Raw genomic sequence first — 24,605 nt, 5'->3', positions numbered from 1 at the left:
CTCGCCCTTTCGTCTCAACCTAGCTGTTTCCACTTTTCTTTTTTTTTTTGTTTATTTCTTCTCTAACCAGCATTTCCACATTTTTCTTTCTTTTTTTTATTTTCAAAAGATTTAGAGTGCGTTAAAAATGACGATATCGCCCTCGTTGTTGATATGTCATTAACGGCATAACTTTTTTTCTAGATTACCAAAATATCGTTCTAGCTATATACTGCCACAGTATTACTACATTCGTGACGGCGTCTAGGAAGCTGTTCAAGTTCAACTAAAAATAAACAATAGTAGGTAAAGGTAAACACACATTTACTCAAGCAAATATTCTTCAGTGATTTGTAGTTAGTGTTTAACCTTCATGTTGAACGAGCTAATGTAGACAGCAGCCGCCTAGGGAAGTACTACCCTCCTGACGCAGGAGCGTTGAAGTGATGCTCGGAACCATCTGACACCCTCCATGTCCTTAGAATGTGGACAGCAGCCTTCCGGGGAAGTACTGCCCTCATGACTTAAGAGTGTTGAACTGATGCGCGAACCATCTTATACCCTCCTTGTCAGTAGGTTGTAGACAAGGCAGGCTCCGATTTGAGGTGGTTCTTCGTCCCGACAGTTGGACTCTTGCACCACAGAAGCAGAAAACAACACGACGAAAGACCTGCTCTGTCTCTCCTCACAACAAAACTTTACGGATTCCTCATCTTGCCTGTTGACAATGCACACGAGTATCAGTGTGTACTATATTCCATATCCCCTTGATTCAAGTATTCTCCATACTCCCAGTTCTCTGCTGGCACGATTCACATAATTCAGCAGTGTCTTCTCTCACCCTTCATCTAATCTCCTCCCGCATCCTGTTCTGAACTAAAGGTCAGCATGGTCTCTTTGACAATTTATGACCTTGACCATTTCCTCAGCTTCCTTACGCCCTTCTCACCTCATCTCTCATTTCTTTTTTCTTTTACTTAATAGTCTTTTCCTCAGTTTTTGATATCTTCTACTCGTTTCTCCCCTTGAGCACCTCTTTTTCCCATTTCTGTAAATTTCTCTTCTCTGGTTGGGTTGGTTTAACGTCTCCTCCGGCGCATCTTGTGGCCTCAGTAACATCAGTATATTTTATGGTTGGCCAGCCTGCCTCGCGATGCCAGCGGATGTACTCGCTTCTGTGAACAGTGGCATCACAGCTCGTGTGTTATTTACAACATCCGAGCGGCCAGTGTCTTTAATGCTTCTATTCAGTCCGCAGCATACTGGTCGGGCTGATAACTTCATTGTTAATCCGCTGTTAAGTCAGCGCAGTATACTGATTTATCATATTCATCTCTGGCCACTGCTGGTATCCAGCCTGTTCTTTACTGTGTCAGCCACTTCTGCTGGAAATACAAGGACACATGATACAGAGATTCTTCAGTACTACTGCCTTCAGTATAAAAAGCAACAGGTCAGTGATCTAATTACAGCCTTTGTTATTTCTTTTATTTAACACGATGTTTATCTTTCACGACGCCGATGTGATATGAAAGTTATTGATACAGTTTGTTTAGTTTATCGTACTATCATTCTAGATGCAATATTCCAAAGCAAAGACACATAATAAGACAAGAAATTCTCTCAGATGAGAATCTGTACACATCATTCAAGCCTCTCTGGGAAGTGGACACATTCTGGTTCTTACCAGTGGTACTACGTGCTCTGTATAGTATGTTTCTAGAGAAACTGTGGCACACAGGAATATCATCTTCTCTTGTGTGTTGTAGGTAGTATGGTTCGAGAAATTCTGTAGCATAGAACAATATCATCTTGTGTATTCAAGATGATATGTTCCTAGATATACTGTGGCACACAAGAATATCTTCTCCTGTGTGTTCTAGATACCATTTTGGGATATAAGAATATCATCTTCTCTTGTGTGTTCTACATAGTATGATTCTCGAATCACTGCGGCATAGAAGAATATTATCTTGTGTGTTCTAAACAGTATAGTTCTAGAAATACTGTGGCATACAAGAATATTACTTGGGTGTTACCTGACTCCGCCTGCTCGAGCTTACACGATAGTGAAAAGTCACATTTGAAAAGGCTTTACCACCGGGAGTCTAGCTTCGTCACTCTACACTCACTTGCTGCGGCAGCCTTTAGCAAGGTCTTGGGTAACACCAGGACTCTTTCAGGGAAATTTGACCTGGAGTAATATATAATCATGTTGGTGCGGCAGCGCCAGGAAACACGAGGAAAGACCCATCCACTCATATACATCCATGTATACATATACATATGCGTATACACATACATACATACATACTCCTATGAGTCCACGGGGAAAATGAAACACGAAAAGTTCCCAAGTGCACTTTCGTGTAATAATCACATCATCAGGGGAGACACAAGAGAGAAATATAACAGTCAGTTGATATACATCGAAGAGACGAAGCTAGGACGCCATTTGGTAAACATGTGATTGTGCAAAACATACAATGAGCGTTCATAAACTTAAAATTTTACAAATCATATCAACAATAAAGTTATCTAATTTGTATAGACCATCACTAATATTAAGATTATAATTCTTTATGTAGTTGATAATAGAAGATTCAATGATATTTCTCTTGGTAATAGAGTTAGAGATAACAACTGAGATGGCGTTACTCCAGTCAATACAATGATCATAGTTTTTAACGTGATTAAACAAGGCATTTGATTCTTGTCCCGTTCATACTATACTATATTCATATTATACTATATTTATGTTGCTTAAGTCTAACAGAAAGATCCTTACCAGTATGACCAACATAAAATTTATCACAGTTACCACAAGGAACTTTATAAATGCAACCAAGAGAATTATCTGGTGAATTCCTAATTAGGATATTCTTTAAAGTATTATTGTTGCTAAAGGCAACATTTACATTAAAGGATTTAAGCAACATGGGAAGCAAAGTGAAATTATTAGTAAAAGGGAGAACTAAAAGATTCTTGCTGTCACTGGGAGGTTTGGGCTCAGCTCCCATATATATATATATATTTTTTTCAAACTATTCGCCATTTCCCGCGTTAGCGAGGTAGCGTTAAGAACAGAGAACTGGCCCCCTTCTCTGTTCCTTCTTTTGGAAAATTAAAAAAAATTGAGAGGGGAGGATTTCCAGCCCCCCGCTCCCTCCCCTTTTAGTCGCCTTCTACGACACGCAGGGAATACGTGGGAAGTATTCTTTCTCCCCTATCCCCAGGGATATATATAGGTAGCGCTAGGAAAAGACAACAAAGGCCACATTTGTTCACACTCAGTCTCTAGCTGTCATGTAATAATGCACCGAAACCACGACTCCCTTTCCACATCCAGGACCTAAAGAACTTTCCATGGTTTACCCCAGACGCTTCACATACCCTGGGTCAATCCACTGACAGCACGTCGACCCCGGTATACCATATCGTTCCAATTCACTCTATTCCTTCCACGCCATTCACCCTCCTGCATGTTCAGGCCCCGATCACTCAAAATCTGTTTCACTCCATCTTTCCACCTCCAATTTGGCCTCCCACTTCTCCTAATTCCCTCCAACTCTGACATATATATCCTCTTGGTCAATCTTTCTTCACTCATTCTCTCCATGTGACCAAATCATTTCAAAACACCCTCTTCTGCTCTCTCAACCACACTTTTGATTTCCACACATCTCTCTTACCCTTACATTACTCACTCGATCAAACCACCTCACACCACACATTGTCCTCAAACATCTCATTTCCAGCACATCCATTCTCCTCCGCACAACTCTATCCATAGCCCACGCCTCGCAACCATACAACATTGTTGGAACCACTATTCCTTCAAACATACCCATTTTTGCTTTCCGAGATAATGTTTTCGACTTCAAAAACATTCTACAAGGCTCCCACAATTTTCGCCCCCTCCCCCTCCCTATGATTCACTTCCGCTTCCATGGTTCCAGCCGCTGCCAGATTCACTCTCAGATATCTAAAACACTTTACTTCCTCCAGTTTTTCTCTATTCAAACTTACCTCCCAGTTGACTTGACCCTCAACCCTACTGTACCTAATAACCTTGTTCTTATTCACATCTACTCTTAACTTTCTTCTTTCACACACTTTACCTAACTCAGTCACCAGCTTCTACAGTTTCTCACATGAATCAGCCACCAGCGCTGTATTATCAGCGAACAACAACTGACTCACTTCCAAAGCTCTCTCATCCACAACAGACTGCATACTTGCCCCTCTTTCCAAAACTCTTGCATTCACCTCCCTAACAACCCCATCCATAAACAAATTAAACAACCATGGAGACATCAAACACCCCTCCCGCACCCCTACATTCACTGAGAACCAATCACTTTCCTCCCTTCATATACGTACACATACCTTACATCCTCGATAAAAACTTTTCACTGCTTCTAACAACTTGCCTCCCACACCATATATTCTTAGTACCTTCCACAGAGCATCTCTATCAACTCTATCATATGCTTTCTCCAGATCCATAAATGCTACATAAAAATTCATTTGCTATTTTAAGTATTTCTCACATACATTCTTCAAAGCAAACATCTCACCCACACATCCTCTACCACTTCTGAAACCAAACTACTCTTCCCCAATCTGATGCTCTGTACATGTCTTCACCCTCTCAATCAATCCCCTCCCATATAATTTACCAGGAATACTACACAAACTTATACCTTTGTAATTTGAGCACTCACTCTTATCCCCTTTGTCTTTGTACAATGGCACTATGCAAGCATTCCGCCAATCCTCAGGCACCTCACCATGAATCATACATACATTAAATAACCTTACCAACCAGTCAACAATACAGTCACCCCCTTTTTTAATAAATTCCAGTGCCACACCATCCAAACCTGCTGCCTTGCCGGCTTTCATCTTCCACGAAGCTTTTACTACCTCCTCTCTGTTTACCAAATCTTTTTCCCTATCCCTCTCACTTTGCACACCACCTCAACCAAAACACCCTATATCTGCCACTCTATCATCAAACACATTCAACAAACCTTCAAAATACTCACTCCATCTCCTTCTCACATCAACACTACTTATTTTCACTTCCCCATTATCCCCTTTCACTGAAGTTCCTATTTGCTCCCTTCTCTTACTCACTTTATTTGCATCCTTCCAAAACATCTTTTTATTCTCCCTAAAATTTAATGATACTCTCTCACCCCAACTCTCATTTGCCCTCTTTTTCACCTCTTGCACCTTTCTCTTGACCTCCCGCCTCTTTCTTTTATACATCTCCCACTCATATGCATTTTTTCCCTGCAAAAATCTTCCAAATGCCTCTCTCTACTCTTTCACTAATACTCTTACTTCATCCCACCACTCTCTACCCTTTCTAATCAACCCACCTCCCACACTTCTCATGCCACAAGCATCTTTTGCGCAAGACATCACTGCTTCCCTACATACATCCCATTCCTCCCCCACTCAACGTACCTCCTTTGTTCTCACCTTTTTCTATTCTGTACTCTCCTGGTACTTCCTCACACATGTCTCCTTCCCAAGCTCACTTACTCTCACCACTCTCTTCACCCAAACATTCTCTCTTCTTTTTGGAGAACCCCTACAAATCTTCACCTTCGCCTCCTCAAAATAATGACCAGACATCCCTCCAGTTGCACCTCTCAGCATATTTACATTCAAAAGTCTCTCTTTCACGCACCTATCAATTAATACGTAATCCAATAACACTCTCTGGCCATCTATCCTACTTACATACGTATACTTATGTATATCTCACTTATTAAACCAGGTATTCCCAATCACCAGTCCTTTTTCAGCACATAAATCTACAAGCTCTTCACCATTTCCATTTACAACACTGAGCACCCCATGTATACCAATTAATCCCTCAACTGCCGCATTACTCACCTTTGCGTTCAAATCCCCATCACTATAACCCGGTCTTGTGCATCAAAAGCACTAACACACTCATTCATCTCCTCCCAAATCACTTGCCTCTTATAATATTTCTTCTCATGCCCAGGTGCATATGCACTAATAACCACCCATCTCTCTCCATCAACTTTCAGTTTTACCCATATCAATTTAGAATTTACTTTCTTACCTCTAGCACATACTCCCACAACTCCTGTTTCAGGAGTAGTGGCTACTCCTTCCCTTGCTCTTGTCCTCTCATTAACCCCTGACTTTACTCCCAAGACATTCCCAAACCACTCTTCCCCTTCACCCTTTAGCTTCGTTTCACTCAGAGCCAAAACATCCAGGTTCCTTTCCTTAAACATGATACCTATCTCTCCTTTTCTCTCATCTTGGTTACATCCACACATATTTAGACACCCCAATCTGAGTCTTCGAGGAGGATGAGCACTCCCCGCGTGATTCCTTTTTCTATTTCCCCTGTTAGAAAGCTACAATACAAGGAGGGGAGGTTTTCTGGCCCCCGGCTCCCGTAACCATTAGTCGCCTTCTACGACACGTGAGGAATGCGTGGGAAGTATTCTTTCTTTCCTATCCCCGGGGATATATATATATATATATATATATATATATATATATATATATATATATATATATATATATATATATATATATATATATATATATATATATATATATAGGGGATAGGGGACAAAGAATACTTCCCACGTATTCCCTGCGTGTCGTAGAAGGCGACTAAAAGGGGAGGGAGCGAGGGGCTGGAAATCCTCCCCTCTCATTATTTTTTTTTTTTTTTTAATTTTCCAAAAGAAGGAACAGAGAAGGGGGCCAGGTGAGGATATTCCCTCAAAGGCCCAGTTCTCTGTTCTTAACGCTACCTCGCTAACGCAGGAAATGGCGAATAGTTTGAAAGAAAAGAAAGAAAAAAGAAATATACATATACATATATATATATATATATATATATATATATATATATATATATATATATATATATATATATATATATATATATATATATATATATATATATATATATTATCCCTTGGTATAGGGGATTAAGAATACTTCCCACATATTCCCTGCGTGTCATAGAAGGCGACTAAAAAGGGAGGGAGCGGTGGGCTGGAAATCCTCCCCTCTCGTTATTTTTAAATTTTCCAAAAGATGGAACAGAGGGGGCCAGTTGAGGATATTCCAAAAAAAGGCCCAGTCCTCTGTTTTTAACGCTACTTCGCTAACGCGGGAAAAGGCGAATAGTTTATAAGAAAGAAAAGAAACATATATATATACATATATATATATTTATATATATATATATATATATATATATATATATATATATATATATATATATATATATATATATATATATATATATATATATATATATATATATATATATATATATATATATATATATATATATATATATATATATTAACTTTCTAAAATGGGAAACAGAAGAAGGAGTCACGCGGGGAGTGCTCATCCTCCTCGAAGGCTCAGAGTGGGATGCCTAAATGTGTGTGGATGTAACCAAGATGTGAAAAAAGGAGAGATAGGTAGTAAGTTTGAGGAAAGGAACCTGGATGTTTTGGCTCTGAGTGAAACGAAGCTCAAGGGTAAAGGGGAAGAGTGGTTTGGAAATGTCTGGGGAGTGAAGTCAGAGGTTAGTGAGAGGACAAGAGCAAGGGAAGGAGTAGCAATACTCCTGAAACAGGAGTTGTGGGAGTATGTGATAGAATGTAAGAAAGTAAATTCTCGATTAATATGGGTAAAATTGAAAGTTGATGGAGAGAGGTGGGTGATTATTGGTGCATATGCACCTGGGCATGAGAAGAAAGATCATGAGAGGCAAGTGTTTTGGGAGCAGCTAAATGAGTGTGTTAGCGGTTTTGATGCACGAGACCGGGTTATAGTGATGGGTGATTTGAATGCAAAGGTGAGTAATGTGGCAGTTGAGGGAATAATTGGTATGCATGGGGTGTTCAGTGTTGTAAATGGAAATGGTGAAGAGCTTGTAGATTTATGTGCTGAAAAAGGACTGATGATTGGGAATACCTGGTTTAAAAAGCGAGATATACATAAGTATACTTATGTAAGTAGGAGAGATGGCCAGAGAGCGTTATTGGATTACGTGTTAATTGACAGGCGTGCGAAAGAGAGACTTTTGGATGTCAATGTACTGAGAGGTGCAACTGGAGGGATGTCTGATCATTATCTTGTGGAGGCTAAGGTGAAGATTAGTATGGGTTTTCAGAAAAGAAGAGTGAATGTTGGGGTGAAGAAGGTGGTGAGAGTAAGTGAGCTTGGGAAGGAGACCTGTGTGAAGAAGTATCAGGAGAGACTGTGTACAGAATGGAAAAAGGTGAGAACAATGGAAGTAAGGGGAGTGGGGGAGGAATGGGATGTATTTAGGGAATCAGTGATGGATTGCGCAAAAGATGCTTGTGGCATGAGAAGAGTGGGAGGTGGGCTGTTTAGAAAGGGTAGTGAGTGGTGGGATGAAGAAGTAAGAGTATTAGTGAAAGAGAAGAGAGAGGCATATGGACGATTTTTGCAGGGAAAAAATGCAATTGAGTGGGAGAAGTATAAAAGAAAGAGACAGGAGGTCAAGAGAAAGGTGCAAGAGGTGAAAAAAAGGGCAAATGAGAGTTGGGGTGAGAGACTATCAGTATATTTTAGGGAGAATAAAAAGATGTTCTGGAAGGAGGTAAATAAAGTGCGTAAGACAAGGGAGCAAATGGGAACTTCAGTGAAGGGCGTAAATGGGGAGGTGATAACAAGTAGTGGTGATGTGAGAAGGAGATGGAATGAGTATTTGAAGGTTTGTTGAATGTGTCTGATGACAGAGTGGCAGATATAGGATGTTTGGGTCGAGGTGGTGTGCAAAGTGAGAGGGTTAGGGAAAATGATTTGGTAAACAGAGAAGAGGTAGTAAAAGCTTTGCGGAAGATGAAAGCCGGCAAGGCAGCAGGTTTGGATGGTATTGCAGTGGAATTTATTAAAAAAGGGGGTGACTGTATTGTTGACTGGTTGGTAAGGTTATTTAATGTATGTATGACTCATGGTGAGGTGCCTGAGGATTGGCGGAATGCGTGCATAGTGCCATTGTACAAAGGCAAAGGGGATAAGAGTGAGTGCTCAAATTACAGAGGTATAAGTTTGTTGAGTATTCCTGGTAAATTATATGGGAGGGTATTGATTGAGAGGGTGAAGGCATGTACAGAGCATCAGATTGGGGAAGAGCAGTGTGGTTTCAGAAGTGGTAGAGGATGTGTGGATCAGGTGTTTGCTTTGAAGAATGTATGTGAGAAATACTTAGAAAAGCAAATGGATTTGTATGTAGCATTTATGGATCTGGAGAAGGCATATGATAGAGTTGATAGAGATGCTCTGTGGAAGGTATTAAGAATATATGGTGTGGGAGGCAAGTTGTTAGAAGCAGTGAAAAGTTTTTATCGAGGATGTAAGGCATGTGTACGTGTAGGAAGAGAGGAAAGTGATTGGTTCTCAGTGAATGTAGGTTTGCGGCAGGGGTGTGTGATGTCTCCATGGTTGTTTAATTTGTTTATGGATGGGGTTGTTAGGGAGGTAAATGCAAGAGTCTTGGAAAGAGGGGCAAGTATGAAGTCTGTTGGGGATGAGAGAGCTTGGGAAGTGAGTCAGTTGTTGTTCGCTGATGATACAGCGCTGGTGGCTGATTCATGTGAGAAACTGCAGAAGCTGGTGACTGAGTTTGGTAAAGTGTGTGGAAGAAGAAAGTTAAGAGTAAATGTGAATAAGAGCAAGGTTATTAGGTACAGTAGGGTTGAGGGTCAAGTCAATTGGGAGGTGAGTTTGAATGGAGAAAAACTGGAGGAAGTGAAGTGTTTTAGATATCTGGGAGTGGATCTGTCAGCGGATGGAACCATGGAAGCGGAAGTGGATCATAGGGTGGGGGAGGGGGCGAAAATTTTGGGAGCCTTGAAAAATGTGTGGAAGTCGAGAACATTATCTCGGAAAGCAAAAATGGGTATGTTTGAAGGAATAGTGGTTCCAACAATGTTGTATGGTTGCGAGGCGTGGGCTATGGATAGAGTTGTGCGCAGGAGGATGGATGTGCTGGAAATGAGATGTTTGAGGACAATGTGTGGTGTGAGGTGGTTTGATCGAGTAAGTAACGTAAGGGTAAGAGAGATGTGTGGAAATAAAAAGAGCGTGGTTGAGAGAGCAGAAGAGGGTGTTTTGAAATGGTTTGGGCACATGGAGAGAATGAGTGAGGAAAGATTGACCAAGAGGATATATGTGTCGGAGGTGGAGGGAACGAGGAGAAGAGGGAGACCAAATTGGAGGTGGAAAGATGGAGTGAAAAAGATTTTGTGTGATCGGGGCCTGAACATGCAGGAGGGTGAAAGGAGGGCAAGGAATAGAGTGAATTGGAGCGATGTGGTATGCAGGGGTTGACGTGCTGTCAGTGGATTGAATCAAGGCATGTGAAGCGTCTGGGGTAAACCATGGAAAGCTGTGTAGGTATGTATATTTGCGTGTGTGGACGTGTGTATGTAAATGTGTATGGGGGGGGGGGGGCCATTTCTTTCGTCTGTTTCCTTGCGCTACCTCGCAAACGCGGGAGACAGCGACAAAGTATAAAAAAAAAAAAAAAAAAAAATATATATATATATATATATATATATATATATATTTCTTTCTTTTATACTATTTGCCATTTCCCGCATTAGCGAGGTAGCGCTAAGAACAGAGGACTGGGCCTTTGAGGGAATATCCTCACCTGGCCCCCTTCTCTGTTCCTTCTTTTGGAAAAAAATAAATGAGAGGGGAGGATTTCCAGCCCCCCGCTCCCTTCCCCTTTTAGTCGCCTTCTACGACACGCAGGGAATACGTGGGAAGAATTCTTTCTCCCCTATCCCCAGGGATATATATATATATATATATATATATATATATATATATATATATATTATCCCTGGGGATAGGGGAGAAAGAATACTTCCCACGTATTCCCTGCGTGTCGTAGAAGGCGACTAAAAGGGGAGGGAGCGGGTGGCTGGAAATCCTCCCCTCTCGTTTTTTTTTTTTCAATTTTCCAAAAGAAGGAACAGAGAAGGGGGCCAGGTGAGGATATTCCCTCTAAGGCCCAGTCCTCTGTTCTTAACGCTACCTCGCTAATGCGGGAAATGGCGAATAGTATGAAAGAAAAGAAAAGATATATATATATATATATATATATATATATATATATATAGGGAGATGGCCAGAGAGCGTTATTGGATTACGTGTTAATTGACAGGCGCGCGAAAGAGAGACTTTTGGATGTTAATGTGCTGAGGTGCAACTGGAGGGATGTCTGATCATTATCTTGTGGAGGCTAGGGTGAAGATTTGTATGGGTTTTCAGAAAAGAAGAGTGAATGTTGGGGTGAAGAGGGTGGTGAGAGTAAGTGAGCTTGGGAAGGAGACTTCTGTCAGGAAGTACCAGGAGGGACTGAGTACAGAATGGAAAAAGGTGAGAACAATGGAAGTAAGGGGAGTAGGGGAGGAAGGGGATGTATTTAAGGAATCAGTGATGGATTGCTCAAAAGATGCTTGTGGCATGAGAAGAGTGGGAGGTGGGTTGATTAGAAAGGGTAGTGAGTGGTGGGATGAAGAAGTAAGATTATTAGTGAAAGAGAAGAGACAGGCATTTGGACGATTTTTGCAGGGAAAAAATGCAATTGAGTGGGAGATGTATAAAAGAAAGAGACAGGAGGTCAAGAGAAAGGTGCAAGAGGTGAAAAAGAGGGCAAATGAGAGTTGGGTTGAGAGAGTATCATTAAATTTTAGGGAGAATAAAAAGATGTTCTGGAAGGAGGTAAATAAAGTGCGTAAGACAAGGGAGCAAATGGGAACTTCAGTGAAGGGCGTAAATGGGGAGGTTATAACAAGTAGTGGTGATGTGAGAAGGAGATGGAGTGAGTATTTTGAAGGTTTGTTGAATGTGTTTGATGATAGAGTGGCAGATATAGGGTGTTTTGGTCGAGGTGGTGTGCAAAGCGAGAGGGTTAGGGAAAATGATTCGGTAAACAGAGAAGAGGTAGTAAAAGCTTTGTGGAATATGAAAGCCGGCAAGGCAGCAGGTTTGGATGGTATTGAAGTGGAATTTATTAAAACAGGGGGTGACCGTATCATTGACTGGTTGATAAGGTTGTTTAATGTATGTATGACTCATGGTGAGGTTCCTGAGGATTGGCGGAATGCGTGCATAGTGCCATTGTACAAAGGCAAAGGGGATAATAGTAAGTGCTCAGATTCCATAGGTATAAGTTTGTTGAGTATTCCTCGTAAATTATATGGGAGGGTATTGATTGAGAGGGTGAAGGCATGTACAGAGCATCAGATTGGGGAAGAGCAGTGTGGTTTCAGAAGTGGTAGAGGATGTGTGGATCAGGTGTTTGCTTTGAAAAATATATGTGAGAAATACTTAAAAAAAGCAAATGGATTTTTATGTAGCATTTATGGATCTGGAGAAGGCATATGATAGAGTTGATAGAGATGCTCTTTGGAAGGTATTAAGAATATATGGTGTGGGAGGCAAGTTGTTAGAAGCACTTAAAAGTTTTTATGGAGGATGTAAGGCATGTGTACGTGTAGGAAGAGAGGAAAGTGATTGGTTCTCAGTGAATGTAGGTTTCCCCGGCAGGGGTGTATGATGTCTCAATGGTTGTTTAATTTGTTTATGGATGGGGTTGTTAGGGAGGTGAATGCAAGAGTTTTGGAAAAAGGGACAAGTATGAAGTCTGTTGGGATGAGAGAGCTTGGGAAGTGAGTCAGTTGTTGTTCGCTGATGATACAGCGCTGGTGGCTGATTCATGTGAGAAACTGCAGAAGCTGGTGACTGAGTTTGGTAAAGTGTGTGAAAGAAGAAAGTTAAGAGTAAATGTGAATAAGAGCAAGGTTTTTAGGTACAGTAGGGTTGAGGGTCAAGTTAATTGGGAGGTAAGTTTGAATGGAGAAAAACTGGAGGACGTAAAGTGTTTTAGATATCTGGAAGTGGATCTGGCAGCGGATGGATCCATGGAAGCGGAAGTGAAATCATAGGGTGAGGGAGGGGGCGAAAATTCTGGGAGCCTTGAAAAATGTGTGGAAGTCGAGAACATTATTTCGCATAGCAAAAATGGGTATGTTTGAAGGAATAGTGGTTCCAACAATGTTGTATGGTTGCGAGGCGTGGGCTGTCGATAGAGTTGTGCGCAGGATGATGGATGGGCTGGAAATGAGATGTTTGAGGACAATGTGTGGTGTGAGGTGGTTTGATTAAGTAACGTAAGGGTAAGAGAGATGTGTGGAAATAAAAAGAGCGTGGTTGAGAGAGCAGAAGAGGGTGTTTTGAAATGGTTTGGGCACATGGAGAGAATGAGTGAGGAAAGATTGACCAAGAGGATATATGTGTCGGGGGTGCAGGGAACGAGGAGAAGTGGGAGACCAAATTGGAGGTGGAAAGATGGAGTGAAAAAGATTTTGTGTGATCGGGGCCTGAACATGCATGAGGGTGAAAGGAGTGCAAGGAATAGAGTGAATTAGATCGATGTGGTATACCGGGGTTGACAGCTGTCAGTGGATTGAATCAGGGCATGTGAAGCGTCTGGGGTAAACCAAGGAAAGCTGTGTAGGTATGTATATTTGCGTGTGTGGGCGTATGTATATACATGTGTATGGGGGTGGGTTGGGCCATTTCTTACGTCTGTTTCCTTGCGCTACCTCGCAAACACGGGAGACAGCGGCAAAGCAAGGAAAAAAAAAAAAAATATATATATATATATATATATATATATATATATATATATATATATATATATATATATATATACATACATATATATATATATATATATATATATATATATATATATATATATATATATATATATATATATATATATATTTTTTTTTTTTTTTATGCTTTGTGGCTGTCTCCCGCGTTTGCGAGGTAGCGCAAGGAAACAGACGAAAGAAAAGGCCCAACCCACGCCCATACACATGTATATACATACGTCCACACACGCAAATATACATACCTACACAGCTTTCCATGCTTTACCCCAGACGCTTCACATGCCCTGATTCAATCCACTGAAAGCACGTCAACCCCGGTATACCACATCGCTCCAATTCACTCTATTCCTTCCCCTCCTTTCACCCTCCTGCATGTTCAGGCCCCGATCACACAAAATCTTCTTCACTCCATCTTTCCACCTCCAATTTGGTCTCCCTCTTCTCCTCGTTCCCTCCACCTCCGACACATATATCCTCTTGGTCAATCTTTCCTCACTCATTCTCTCCATGTGCCCAAACCATTTCAAAACACCCTCTTCTGCTCTCTCAACCACGCTCTTTTTATTTCCATACATCTCTCTTACCCTTACGTTACTTACTCGATCAAACCACCTCACACCACATATTGTCCTCAAACATCTCATTTCCAGCACATCCATCCTCCTGCGCACAACTCTATCCATAGCCCACGCCTCGCAACCATACAACATTGTTGGAACCACTATTCCTTCAAACATACCCATTTTTGCTTTCCGAGATAATGTTCTCGACTTCCACACATTCTTCAAGGCTCCCAGAATGTTCGCCCCCTCCCCCACCCTATGATCCACTTCCGCTTCCATGGTTCCATCCGCTGACAGATCCACTCCCAGATATCTAAAACACTTCACTTCCTCCAGTTTTTCTCCATTAAAACTCACCTCCCAAATGACTTGACCCTCAACCCTACTGTACCTAATAACCTTGCTCTTATTCACATTTACTCTTAACTTTCTTCTTTCACACACTTTACCAAAGTCAGTCACCAGCTTCTGCAGGTTCTCACATGAATCAGCCACCAGCGCTGTATCATCAGCGAACAACAACTGACTCACTTCCCAAGCTCTCTCATCCCCCACAGACTTCATACTTGCCCCTCTTTCCAAAACTCTTGCATTCACCTCCCTAAGAATCCCATCCATAAACAAATTAAACAACCATGGAGACATCACACACCCCTGCGCAAACCTACATTGACTGAGAACCAATCACTTTCCTATCTTCATACACGTACACATGCCTTACATCCTCGATAAAAACTTTTCACTGCTTCTAACAACTTGCCTCCCACACCATATATCCTTAATACCTTCCACAGAGCATCTCTATCAACTCTATCATATGCCTTCTCCAGATCCATAAATGCTACATACAAATCCATTTGCTTTTCTAAGTATTTCTCACATACATTCTTCAAAGCAAACACCTGATCCAAACATCCTCTACTACTTCTGAAACCACACTGCTCTTCCCCAATCTGATGCTCTGTACATGCCTTCACCCTCTCAATCAATACCCTCCCATATAATTTACCAGGAATACTCAACAAACTTATACCTCTGTAATTTGAGCACTTACTCTTATCCCCTTTGCCTTTGTACAATGGCACTATGCACGCATTCCGCCAATCCTCAGGCACCTCACCATGAGTCATACATACATTAAATAACCTTACCAACCAGTCAACAATACAGTCACCCCCTTTTTTAATAAATTCCACTGCAATACCATCCAAACCTGCTGCCTTGCCGGCTTTCATCTTCCGCAAAGCTTTTACTACCTCTTCTCTGTTTACCAAATCATTTTCCCTAACCCTCTCACTTTGCACACCACCTCGACCAAATATATATATATATATTATCCCTGGGGATAGGGGAGAAAGAATACTTCCCACGTATTCCCTGCATGTCGTAGAAGGCGACTAAAAGGGGAGGGAGCGGGTGGCTGGAAATCCTCCCCTCTCGTTTTTTTTTTTTGATTTTCCAAAAGAAGGAACAGAGAAGGGGGCCAGGTGAGGATTTTCCCTCTAAGGCCCAGTCCTCTGTTCTTAACGCTACCTCGCAAACGCGGGAAATGGCGAATTGTATAAAAAAAAAATATATATATATATATATATATATATATATATATATATATATATATATATATATATATATATATATATATATATATATATATATATATGGGAAACAGAAGAAGGAGTAACGCGGTGAGTGCTCATCCTCCTCGAAGGCTCAGACTGGGGTGTCTAAATGTGTGTGGATGTAACCAAGATGTGAAAAAAGGAGAGATAGGTAGTATGTCTGAGGAAAGGAACCTGGATGTTTTGGCTCTGAGTGAAACGAAGCTCAAGGGTAAAGGGGAAGAGTGGTTTGGGAATGTTTTGGGAGTAAAGTCAGGGGTTAGTGAGAGGACAAGAGCAAGGGAAGGAGTAGCAGTACTCCTGAAACAGGAGTTGTGGGAGTATGTGATAGAATGTAAGAAAGTAAATTCTCGATTAATATGGGTAAAACTGAAAGTTGATGGAGAGAGATGGGTGATTATTGGTGCATATGCACCTGGGCATGAGAAGAAAGATCATGAGAGGCAAGTGTTTTGGGAGCAGCTGAATGAGTGTGTTAGTGGTTTTGATGCACGAGACCGGGTTATAGTGATGGGTGATTTGGATGCAAAGGTGAGTAATGTGGCAGTTGAGGGAATAATTGGTATACATGGTGTGTTCAGTGTTGTAAATGGAAATGGTGAAGAGTTTGTAGATTTATGTGCTGAAAAAGGACTGGTGATTGGGAATACCTGGTTTAAAAAGCGAGTTATAACTAAGTATACGTATGTAAGTAGGAGAGATAGCCAGAGAGCGTTATTGGATTACGTGTTAGTTGACAGGAGCGCGAAAGAGAGACTTTTGGATGTTAATGTGCTGAGAGGTGCAACTGGAGGGATGTCTGATCATTATCTTGTGGAGGCTAGGGTGAAGATTTGTATGGGTTTTCAGAAAAGAAGAGTGAATGTTGGGGTGAAGAGGGTGGTGAGAGTAAGTGAGCTTGGGAAGGAGACTTGTGTCAGGAAGTACCAGGAGAGACTGAGTACAGACTGGAAAAAGGTGAGAACAATGGAAGTAAGGGGAGTGGGGGAGGAATGGGATGTATTTAGGGAATCGGTGATGGATTGCGCAAAAGATGCCTGTGGTATGAGAAGAGTGGGAGGTGGGTTGATTAGAAAGGGTAGTGAGTGGTGGGATGAAGAAGTAAGATTATTAGTGGAAGAGGAGAGACAGGCATTTGGACGATTTTTGCAGAGAAAAAATGCAATTTAGTGGGAGATGTATAAGAGAAAGAGACAGGAGTTCAAGAGAAAGGTGCAAGAGGTGAAAAAGAGGGCAAATGAGAGTTGTGGTGAGAGAGTATCATTAAATTTTAGGGAGAATAAAAAGATGTTCTGGAAGGAGGTAAATAAAATGCGTAAGACAAGGGAACAAATGGGAACTTCAGTGAAGGGCGCAAATGGGGAGGTTATAACAAGTAGTGGTGATGTGAGAAGGAGGTGGAGTGAGTATTTTGAAGGTTTGTTGAAAGTGTTTCATAATAGAGTGGCTGATATAGGGTGTTTTGGTCGAGGTGGTGTGCAAAGTGAGAGGGTTAGGGAAAATGATTTGGTAAACAGAGAAGAGGTAGTAAAAGCTTTGCGGAAGATGAAAGCCGGCAAGGCAGCAGGTTTGGATGGTACTGCAGTGGAATTTATCAAAAAGGGGGATGACTGTGTTATTGACTGGTTGGTAAGGTTATTTAATGTATGTATGACTCATGGTGAGGTGCCTGAGGATTGGCGGAATGCGTGCATAGTGCCAATGTACAAAGGCAAAGGGGATAAGAGTGATTGCTCAAAATTCAGAGGTATAAGTTTGTTGAGTATTCCTCTAAATTATATGGGAGGGTATTGATTGAGAGGGTGAAGGCATGTACAGAGCATCAGATTGGGGAAGAGCAGTGTGGTTTCAGAAGTGGTAGAGGATGTGTGGATCAGGTGTTTCCTTTGAAGAATGTATGTGAGAAATACTTAGAAAAGCAAATGGTTTTGTATGTAGCATTCATGGATCTGGAGACGGCATATGATAGAGTTGATAGAGATGCTCTTTGGAAGGTATTAAGAATATATGGTGTGGGAGGCAAGTTGTTAGAAGCAGTGAAAAGTTTTTATCGAGGATGTAAGGCATGCGTACGTGTAGGAAGAGAGGAAAGAGATTGGTTCTCAGTGAATTTAGGTTTGCGGCAGGGGTGTGTGATGTCTCCATGGTTGTTTAATTTGTTTATGGATGGGGTTGTTAGGGAGGTGAATGCAAGAGTTTTGGAAAAAGGGACAAGTATGAAGTCTGTTGGGGATGAGAGAGCTTGGGAAGTGAGTCAGTTGTTGTTCGCTGATGATAGAGCGCTGGTGACTGATTCATGTGAGAAACTGAAGAAGCTGGTGACTGAGTTTGGTAAAGTGTGTGAAAGAAGAAAGTTAAGAGTAAATGTGAATAAGAGCAAGGTTATTAGGTACAGTAGGGTTGAGGGTCAAGTCAATTGGGAGGTAAGTTTGAATGGAGAAAAACTGGAGGAAGTAAAGTGTTTTAGATATCTGGGAGTGGATCTGGCAGCGGATGGAACCATGGAAGCGGAAGTGGATCATAGGGTGGGGGAGGGGGCGAAAATTCTGGGAGCCTTGAAGAATGTGTGGAAGTCGAGAACATTATCTCGGAAAGCAAAAATGGGTATGTGTGAAGGAATAGTGGTTCCAACAATGTTGTATGGTTGCGAGGCGTGGGCTATGGATAGAGTTGTGCGCAGGAGGATGGATGTGCTGGAAATGAGATGTTTGAGGACAATGTGTGGTGTGAGGTGGTTTGATCGAGTAAGTAACGTAAAGGTAAGAGAGATGTGTGGAAATAAAAAGAGCGTGGTTGAGAGAGCAGAAGAGGTTGTTTTGAAATGGTTTTGGCACATGGAGAGAATGAGTGAGGAAAGATTGACCAAGAGGATATATGTGTCGAAGGTGGAGGGAACGAGGAGAAGTGGGAGACCAAATTGGAGGTGGAAAGATGGAGTGAAAAAGATTTTGTGTGATCGGGGCCTGAACATGCAGGAGGGTGAAAGGAGGGCAAGGAATAGAGTGATTTGGATCGATATGGTATACCGGGGTTGACGTGCTGGCAGTGGATTGAATCAGGGCATGTGAAGCGTCTGGGGTAAACCATGGAAAGCTGTGTAGGTATGTATATTTGCATGTGTGGACGTATGTATATACATGTGTATGGGGTGGGTTGGGCCATTTCTTTCGTCTGTTTCCTTGCGCTACCTCGCAAACGCTGGAGACAGCGACAAAGCAAAAAAAAAAAAAGATTATATATATATATATATATATATATATATATATATATATATATATATATATATATATATATATATATATATATATATATATATATATATATATATATGTATATATATATATATATATATATATATATATATATATATATATATACCGATACTTTTCAACATATGCATATACATATACATACACAGACATATACATATGTATACATGTACATATTCGTATATGCTGCCTTCATCCATTGCCGCCGCCACCCCGCCACACATGAAATGGTACCCCCCTCTCCACCCGTAGGCGCGAGGTAGCGCTTCGAAAAGACAAAAAAAGGCCACATTCGGTCACACTCAGTCTCTCGCTGTCATGTGTAATGCACCGAAACCACATCTCCCTTTCCATATACAGGGCCCACAAAAAAACACTTCACATGCCCTGCTTCAATCCATTGACAGCACATCGACCCCGGTATTCCACATCGTTCCAATTCACTTTATTCCTTGCACTCCTTTCACCCTCCAGCATGTTCAGGGCCCGATCGCTCAAAATCTTTTTCACTCTATCTTTCTACCTCTAATTTGGTCTCCCACATCTCCTCGTTCCCTCCAACTCTGACACATATATCCTCTTTGTCAATCTTTCCTCACTCATTCTCTCCATATGATGAAGCCATTTCAAAACACCCTGTTTCGCTCTCACAAATACACTCTTTTTATTACAACACTCTCTTACCCTTTCATTACTTACTCGATCAAACCACCTCACACCACATATTGTCCTCAAACATCTCATTTCTAACACATCCACCTCCTCCGTACAACTCTATCTATAGCACACGTCTCGCAACCATATAACCTTACTGAAACCACTATCCCTTCAAACATACCCATTTTTGCCTTCCGAGATAATGTTCTCGCCTTCCACACATTTTTCAACGCTCTCAGAACTTTCGCCCCCTCCCCCACCCTGTGACTCACTTCCGCTTCAATGGGTCCATCCGCTGCCAAAACCACTCCCAGATATCCAAAACATTATACTTCCTTCCTTCCTTTTTTCTTTAGTTCCTCACCCGATTCAGCCACCAGCGCTGTGTCATCAGCGAACAAAAACTAAATCACTACCCAAGTCATCTCATCCACAACAGACTGCATACTTGCCCCTCTCCCCAAAACTCTTCCATTCACCTCCCTAACAAACCCATCTATAATCAAATTAAAGAACCATGGAGACGTCACGCACCCCTGCCCCAAACCGACATTCACTGAGAAACAATCACTTTCCCCTCTTCCTACTCGTACACATGCCTTACATCCTCGATGAAAATTTGCACTGCTTCTAACAACTTGCTTCCCCCACCATATATTCTTAATACCTTCCACAGAGCATCTCTATTAACTCTATCATACGCCTTCTCCAGATCCATAAATGCTACATACAAACCCATTTGCTTTTCTAAGTATATCTCACATATATTCTTCAAAGCAAACACCTGATACACACATCCTCTACCACTTCTGAAACTACACTGCTCTTCATCAATCTGATGCTCTGGTTATGCTTTCACCCTCTCAATGAATACCCTCCCATACAATTTACCAGGAATACTCAACAAACTTATACCTCTATATTTTGAACACTCACCTTTATCCCCTTTGCCTTTGAAAAATGGCACTATAATTGCATTCCGCAAATCCTCAGGCACCTCATCATGAGTCCTACATACATTAAATATCCTTATCAACCAGTCATAAAACAGTCATCCCCTTTTTTAATGAATTCCACTGAAATACCATTCAATCCCGCTGCCTTGCAGGGCTTTCATCTTCCACAAAGCTTTTACTACCTCTTCTCAGTTTATCAAATCAATTTCCCTAACACTATCACTTCGCACACCACCTCGACCAAATCACCCTATATCTGCAACTCTATCATCTAACACATTCAACAAACCTTCAAAATACTCACTCCATCTCCTCATATCTCCATAACTTTTTATTACCTCCCTATTAGCCCCCTTCACCGATGTTCCCATTTGTTCTCTTGTCTTACGCACTTTATTTTCCTCCTTCCAAAACATCTTTTCATTCTTCCCAAAGTCTGATGATACTCTCTTATCCCTACTCTCATTTGCGCTCTAATTCGCCTATTGCACCTATCTCTTGACCTCCTGCCTCTTTTTTTTTATACACCTCCCAGTCATTTGCACTATTCGTTTGCAAAAATCGTCCAAATGCTTCTCTCTTCTCTTTCCCTAATAATCTTACTTCTTTATTCCACTGCTCACTACCCTTTTAAATATGTCCACCTCCCACGTTTCTCATGCCACAAGCATCTTTTGCTCAAGCCATCACTGCTTCACCAGATATATTCTGTTTCTCCCTCATTCCCCTTACGTCCTTTGCTCTCACCTTTTTCCATTCTGCACTCAATCTCTCCTGCTACTTCCTCACAGAAGTCTCCTTCCCAAGCTCACTTACTCTCACCACTCTCTTCACCGCAACATCCTCTCTTCTTTTCTAAAAACCTCTACAAATCTTAACCTTCGTCTCCACAAGACAATGATCAAACATCCCTCCAGCTATATCTCTCAGCACATTAACATCCAAAAGTCTCTCTTTCCCGCCTATCAGTTAACACATAATCCGATAGCGCTCTCTGGTTATATCTCCTACTTACAAGCTTATACTTATGTATATCTGTCTTTTTAAACCAGGTATTCCCAACCAGTGTTGTAAATGGAAATGGTGAAGAGCTTGTAGATTTGTGTGCTGAAAAAGGACTGGTGATTGGGAATACCTGGTTTAGAAAGAGAGATATACATACGTATACATATGTAAGTATGAGATATAACCAGAGAGCCTTATTGGATTACGTGTTAATTGATAGGCGCACGAAAGAGAGACTTTTGGATGTTAATGTGCTGAGAGGTGCAACTGGAGGGATATCTGATCATTATCTTGCGGAGGCGAAGGTGAACATTGGTACAGGCTCTCAGAAAAGAAGAGAGAATATTGGGGTGAAGAGATTGGTGAGAGTAAGTGAGCTTGGGAAGGAGACTTGTGTGAGGAAGTAACAGGAGAGACTGAGTGCAGAATAGAAAAACGTGAGAGCAAAGGACGTAAGGGAAGTGGGGGAGGAATTGGATGTATTTAGGGAAGCAGTGATGGTTTGCGCAAAAGATGCTTGTGGCATGAGAAGTGTGGGAAGTGGGTAGATGAGAAAGGGTAGTGAGTGGTGGTATGAAGAAATAAGATTATTAGTAAAAAAGAAGAGAGAGGCATTTGGACATGTTTTGCAGGAAAATAGTTCAAATGAATGGGAGATATAAAAGAAAGCGGCAGAAGGTCAAGAGAAAGGTGCAAGAGGTGAAAAAGAGTTCAAAAAGAGGGCAAACGAGAGTTGGGGTGAGAGAGCATCATTAAATTTTAGGGAGAATAAAAATATGCTTTGGAAGGAGGTAAATAAAGAGCGCAAGACGATGGGATCATGTCTATTGAGAAATGGCGTGACTTGTGTTGTGGACTGGTTGGTAAGGATATTTGATATATATATGACTCATCGTGAGTTGCCTGAGAATTTGCGGAATGCGTGCATAGTGACATTGTACAAAGGCAAAGGGGATAAGAGTGAGTGCTCAAATTACAGAGGTATAAGTTTGTTGAGTATTCCTGGTAAATTATATGGGAGGGTATTGATTGAGAGGGTGAAGGCATGTACAGAGCATCAGATTGGGGAAGAGCAGTGTGGTTTCAGAAGTGGTAGAGGATATGAGGATCTGGTGTTTGCTTTGAAGAATGTATGTGAGAAATACTTACAAAAACAAATGAATTAGTATGTAGCACTTAAAGATCTGGAGAAGGCATATGATTGAGTTGATAGAGATGCTCTGTGGAAGTTATTAAGAATATATGGTGTGGGAGGCAAGTTGTTACAAGCAATGAAAAGTTTTTATCGAGGATGTAAGGCATGTGTACGAGTAGGAAGAGAGGAAAGTGATTGATTCTCAGTGAATGTCGGTTTGCGGCAGGGGTGTGTGATGTCTCCATGGTTATTCAATTTGTTTATGGATGGGGCTGTGATGGAGGTGAATGCAAGAGTTTTGGAGAGAGGGGCAAGTATGCAGTCTGTTGTGGATGAGAGAGCTTGGGAGGTGAGTCAGTTGTCGTTCGCTAATGATACAGCGCTGGTGGCTGATTCGGGTGAGAAACTGGAGAAGCAGTGACTGAGTTTGCTAAAGTTTATGGAAGAAGAAAGCTGAGAGTAAATATGAATAAGAGCAAGGTTACTAGGTACAGTAGGGTTGAGGAACAAATCAATGGGAAGGTAATTTTGAATGGAGAAAAACTGGAGAAAGTGAAGTGTTTTAGATATCTGGGAGTGGATTTTGGCAGCGAATGGAACCATGGAAGTGGAAGTGAGTCACAGGGTGGAAGAGGGGGCGAAAGTTCTGGGAGAGTTGAAAAATGTGTGGAAGGCGAGAACATTATCTCGGAAAGCAAAAATGGGTGTTTGAAGGAATAGTGGTTCCTACAATGTTATATGGTTGGGAGGTGTGGGCTATAGACAGAGTTGTGCGGAGGAGGATGGATGTCTTGGAAATAAGATGTTTGAGGACAATATGTTGTGTGAGGTGGTTTGATCGAGTCAGTAATGAAAGGGTAAGTGAGGTGTGTGGTAATAAAATAAGAGTGTGGTTGACAGAGAAAAAGAGGGTGTTTTGAAATGGTTTGGTCTCATGGAGAGAATGAGTGAGGAAAGATTGACCAAAAGGATATATGTGTCAGAGGTGGAGGGAACGAGATGTGAGGGAGTGGAAAGACTGGGTGGAAAAGATTTTGAGGCCTGAACATGCAGGAGGGTGAAAGGCGTGCAAGGAATAGAGTAAATTGGAACGATGTGGTATACCGAGATCGACATGATGTCACTGGATTGAACCAGGGCATGTGAAGCGTCTGGGTAAACAATGGAAAGTTTTGTGGGGCCTCGATGTGGAAAGGGAGCTGTGGTTTCGGTGCATTATTCATGACTGCTAGAGACTAAGTGTGAACGAATGTGGCCTTAGTTTATTTTTCCAAGCGCTGGGGGAAGGGGGTTGTCATTTCATGTATGGCGGGGTGGCGACGGGAATAAATAAAGGCAGTAAGTATGAATTATGTACATGTGTATATATGTATATGTCTGTGTATATATATATATATATATATATATATATATATATATATATATATATATATATATATATATATATATATATATATATATATATATATATATATATATATATATATATATATATATATATATATATATATATATATATATATACGTACACAGACATATACATATATACACATGTACATAATTCATACTGTCTCCCTTTATCTATTCCCATCGCCACCTCGCACACATGGAATAACAACCCCCTCCCCCGTCATATGTGCGATACGGTAGCGCTAGGATAAGACA

The 24,605-nt window shown here is 41.3% G+C and overlaps 1 protein-coding gene across 1 annotated transcript in view; it reads left to right on the top strand.

Moving 5' to 3' along the window:
* Positions 1-1,168: 1,168 nt before the first annotated feature.
* LOC139766162 (uncharacterized) overlaps positions 1,169-24,605 on the top strand; it is a 37,300-nt gene continuing 13,863 nt past the window's right edge. The window contains exon 1 of the mRNA XM_071694432.1: positions 1,169-1,432. Coding sequence (XP_071550533.1) covers positions 1,217-1,432 — 216 coding nt within the window. The 5' untranslated portion in view covers positions 1,169-1,216. The remainder of the gene's footprint in view (positions 1,433-24,605) is intronic.

Source organism: Panulirus ornatus, chromosome 57, assembly GCF_036320965.1.
Source record: "Panulirus ornatus isolate Po-2019 chromosome 57, ASM3632096v1, whole genome shotgun sequence".
In the NCBI taxonomy this organism is placed as follows: domain Eukaryota; kingdom Metazoa; phylum Arthropoda; class Malacostraca; order Decapoda; family Palinuridae; genus Panulirus; species Panulirus ornatus.
The sequence above is the reverse complement of the archived record's forward strand: the minus strand, read 5'-3'. Positions and strand labels throughout refer to the sequence as shown.